Here is a 3525-nt window from a genome sequence, read left to right on the forward strand (position 1 = left end):
GCTTTTTCCAAAGGTCTAGTGCCAAAGAAATGCTTCTCAAATTAAAAATTTATCACCGTGTTCGTGTTCGTGTAAGTAACTTGTGGCGGATGGTAAAGAAGGATCTCTCTCAACATCGTCTCGCGGATCATTGTTTCGCTCATGTTCTCATCAACATCAAGACTGAGAGGAAACTGAGCAGGAGGGTTGCGACTTGGATCATAGAGACCTGACAAATATGGATGATAAAGAGCTTCTGTCACTGTGATTCTCCTCGATGGATCAAAAACTAGCATCCGCTGTAACAAATCTATGGCCAAAGGATCAGCATGGGGGTAGAGAGAAGCAAAGTTAACCCCTCTTGAATAAGGAAGTGACATTATGAATTTTTTAGCCCTCAGATTATCAATGAATGCAAGATTGGCTTCAGTTTGGCTGCCAAGGACATCAATGATAAGTTTAAGCTGATTGAGGCACTCTGTTCCTGGGAATATTGGTTTCCTGCCAAGGATTTCAGCAAAGATGCACCCTACAGACCAGACGTCAATAGAGGTCCCGTAATTGTCACAGCAAAGAAGCAACTCTGGCGCACGATACCACCTTGTGACTACATATTCAGTCATGAATTGTCCACTGTCATTGCCAGTTCTTGCTAATCCAAAGTCACATATCTTGAGTGCACAATTAGCATTAACGAGGAGATTTCCTGGTTTCAAGTCCCGATGAAGGACATTTGCCGAGTGAAGATATTGTAAACCACAAAGAAGCTGCACATTGCAATTCAGTGATGAGGGAAAAACAGGAGCAGAGAATCAGACCAGCAAAAAAATTAAGGAGAATAACTCAAGAGCTTTTGATGCATCATATTTTCTAATACCTAACATTTTGAATTGAAGATCACGTGAGAGCGTGGCTACAGCCATGAATGCGACCGTTCAAGAATCACAAGAACAGTAATCTTGCAACGTATCAGCTTTTAAAGAAAAGAAGGTTAAATGAAACAATTGATAATAATCTTCAACAGGAAAAGATTTTCTGTTTGCATATGTCGTGAAAGCTCAGAAAGTCCAACTAAAGAAAGGCTCATGCCTTGTCTTGAATTCCATCATGATAAGCATGATGTAAGAAAGCAACAAATAAACCTTTTCTTTGCACCATTCACACAATCTAAATTTGAGATATAGTCCACAGGAAAACATTTTGAAAAGACAAAGCATGCAACTTGACAGGAAATGCAGGCACAAGATATAAAATTGAAGCTTTTCTCAAGTGTAATTGAAACCATAGTTCTTCACTCAGAAGAGGATCAATGCCTCTACAACCTTTTCTGCTGGATTTACAAAATAACTGCTACGTATGCTACTTGTATTTATACTTATCTACTTATCTCTTTGATGCTTTAGAAAAAGAGAAGATGATTATGAGCATAAAGTCCCGAATACATGGTCCTCTGGATACAGTGAACTCATAAGCCTTGAAATTAGTTCCAATGTCCTCAGACACAATGAAGTTTTATATATCACAACTGGCACACCAGGCATAGTAGCAAAGTTCACCATCAGGGGAAACCTTAAAACTACGAACTAGCTCTAATGTACTAATTACATTTTCTAAGTCAAATACCAATTTTAAAACATAGGTCTTTCCCAAAAGCTTTCAAGCTATACGAGTACTCTAAGGTTAATCATCAGGAAAGCTATCAAAATATGTTATGCTAGATATGGAATTCATTCAGTTTATTCAGAACTTGAAATGAGAGACCCCCAAATTTCAGAAATGAAAGTAAGTGTAGGAGAGATAAACAAGAAAAAAAGCAGAAAAGTTTCAAATAGAAGTTCATATCAAAATTAAGACACAAAAAGGCTGTTGATCACCGCATCTATAGTAGCTAATGTGGTTCTATCCTTCTTTTAACAGAGAGAAAATTGTGACTAAGAAAAAAAAAAAACAGAGAGAAAATTGTGACTAAGACCTCTTCCATTAGGATGAGAACAGCAGTTAGTACTCATACAAGCAAATTGTAATCCATAACTTTCTCAAATAACAAAACTCATGGAACTAAAAAGGATAAACTTAATCTAGTGTACTTAAAGCTCAAAATGAATCAGCACCTGGAAAATAAAAAACTTGCAATGATCATTTGATAACGGCTGAGATGACTTTATAATATGATGAAGATCAGTATCCATCAATTCGTACACCAAGTACACATCCTTGAAGCTACTCCTGTGCATAGGCATCATGACATCCTTCAAGGCAATCACATTCTCATGCTTAAGATGCCGCAGAAGCTTCAACTCCCTGAGAGTCCTCAATGCATCAATCCTATTCCCAAACACATTTTGTATCTTTTTGATTGCCACTTTCTCACGAGTCTCCATATCAATTGAAGAACAAACAACCCCATATGCCCCTCTTCCTATGGGTTTGATTGGAACATATTTTGTATCGATCTCAAACAAAGTTTGCCCCATTGTGTAGTAATGCTTTCCTCTTTGTCTAATCTCATTGGCTGGCTCCATTACAGTTCCCATTTCACTGTTATTTTTCATCCCACAATTTTAGAAAAAAAAAAAATCATCACTCAGAATTCACCAATTGATCGAAGAAAAAATTATTCCGTTTGCAGAATAGAAAGCTACTGATTACCAAAAAGCTAAAACCCACTGTTGAAGCAATGCGTAACAGGAATTGAACAGCCAAATTACTATTCTCAAACGTGAAGTGGAACTTAAAAAATGGAAGTATGAAAAGATTGATACTTACATTTCGGCGGTTCAATCTTCTTGGGCCCTCTATTAATCTTCAAGAAATGAATAATTTAATTTGAGAATTTCCCCTTTTCTTTCCCTTCAATCTTCGACAAATTCACTGCAACTTTTTCAACTTTGGCCATCAAAAACCTGTTTATGAGAAGAAGTAAAGCCGAAGTTAGATAAAGTTTTGATCTATATACAAATTCCTGCAGAACTCAAAGTGAAAAATATACATTCAAAACCAGTAAATTCCAGCTCGTAAAAATATCCGGTGCCTTACCAGCTTGAAATTGATGAGAAGGATACAGAGTCAGAGACAGATATATACAAAGAGGAATGGACAAAAATGGGCATTTCTAAGATGAGGAGAGTAGATTGGAAAAGTAAAAATGATTAGGATTATACCCACAAAGATGTGAAATCTTATCCCAAATTGAACGAGTAATTTTGTTCGGATGCATGAATTTTTCAACTATATTACTGAATCAGGCAAAATCAATTTAGTTGATAAATAAATGGGGACGGCCCTTTAGTTGTTGTTACCGCTCAATTATGGTTTATTCTCGGCTTCAAAAGCCAGTTAAGCCAAGCTTGAAGTATAAAATATGACTCGGAGCTTCGTAGTTTTTTTTTTTTTTTTTTTTTTTTGGCCTCCGCGAGGGGAATGCCGGCAGTAGAAGTAGAAGGCCTAATTTAATTGAGCACCTCACGATGTCCAGTTATGTCAGCTGGAATCAGTTGAGATTATTGTTTTCAAGACATTGATGCATGTCAAAAGCTTGTGAAAATC

General features: G+C 36.8%; 1 protein-coding gene across 3 annotated transcripts; it reads right to left on the reverse strand.

Moving 5' to 3' along the window:
- Nucleotides 1-6: 6 nt before the first annotated feature.
- Nucleotides 7-3273, reverse strand: LOC113778868 (mitogen-activated protein kinase 7-like). Of its 3 annotated transcripts, none has more exons than XM_027324392.1 (4): nucleotides 3141-3273; nucleotides 2746-2882; nucleotides 2091-2517; nucleotides 7-746 (listed from the first exon to the last, which is right to left on the reverse strand). In XM_027324392.1, the coding sequence occupies exons 3-4, from the start codon at nucleotides 2511-2513 to the stop codon at nucleotides 42-44; spliced, it is 1128 nt and encodes a 375-aa protein (XP_027180193.1). In that variant the 5' UTR covers nucleotides 2514-2517; nucleotides 2746-2882; nucleotides 3141-3273; the 3' UTR covers nucleotides 7-41. The 3 variants fall into 3 exon arrangements, with proteins under 3 accessions (XP_027180193.1, XP_027180192.1, XP_027180191.1); XM_027324391.1 differs by having other exon boundaries at nucleotides 3016-3273; XM_027324390.1 differs by having other exon boundaries at nucleotides 2969-3273.
- Nucleotides 3274-3525: the final 252 nt, after the last annotated feature.

Source organism: Coffea eugenioides, chromosome 7, assembly GCF_003713205.1.
Source record: "Coffea eugenioides isolate CCC68of chromosome 7, Ceug_1.0, whole genome shotgun sequence".
NCBI lineage: Eukaryota > Viridiplantae > Streptophyta > Magnoliopsida > Gentianales > Rubiaceae > Coffea > Coffea eugenioides.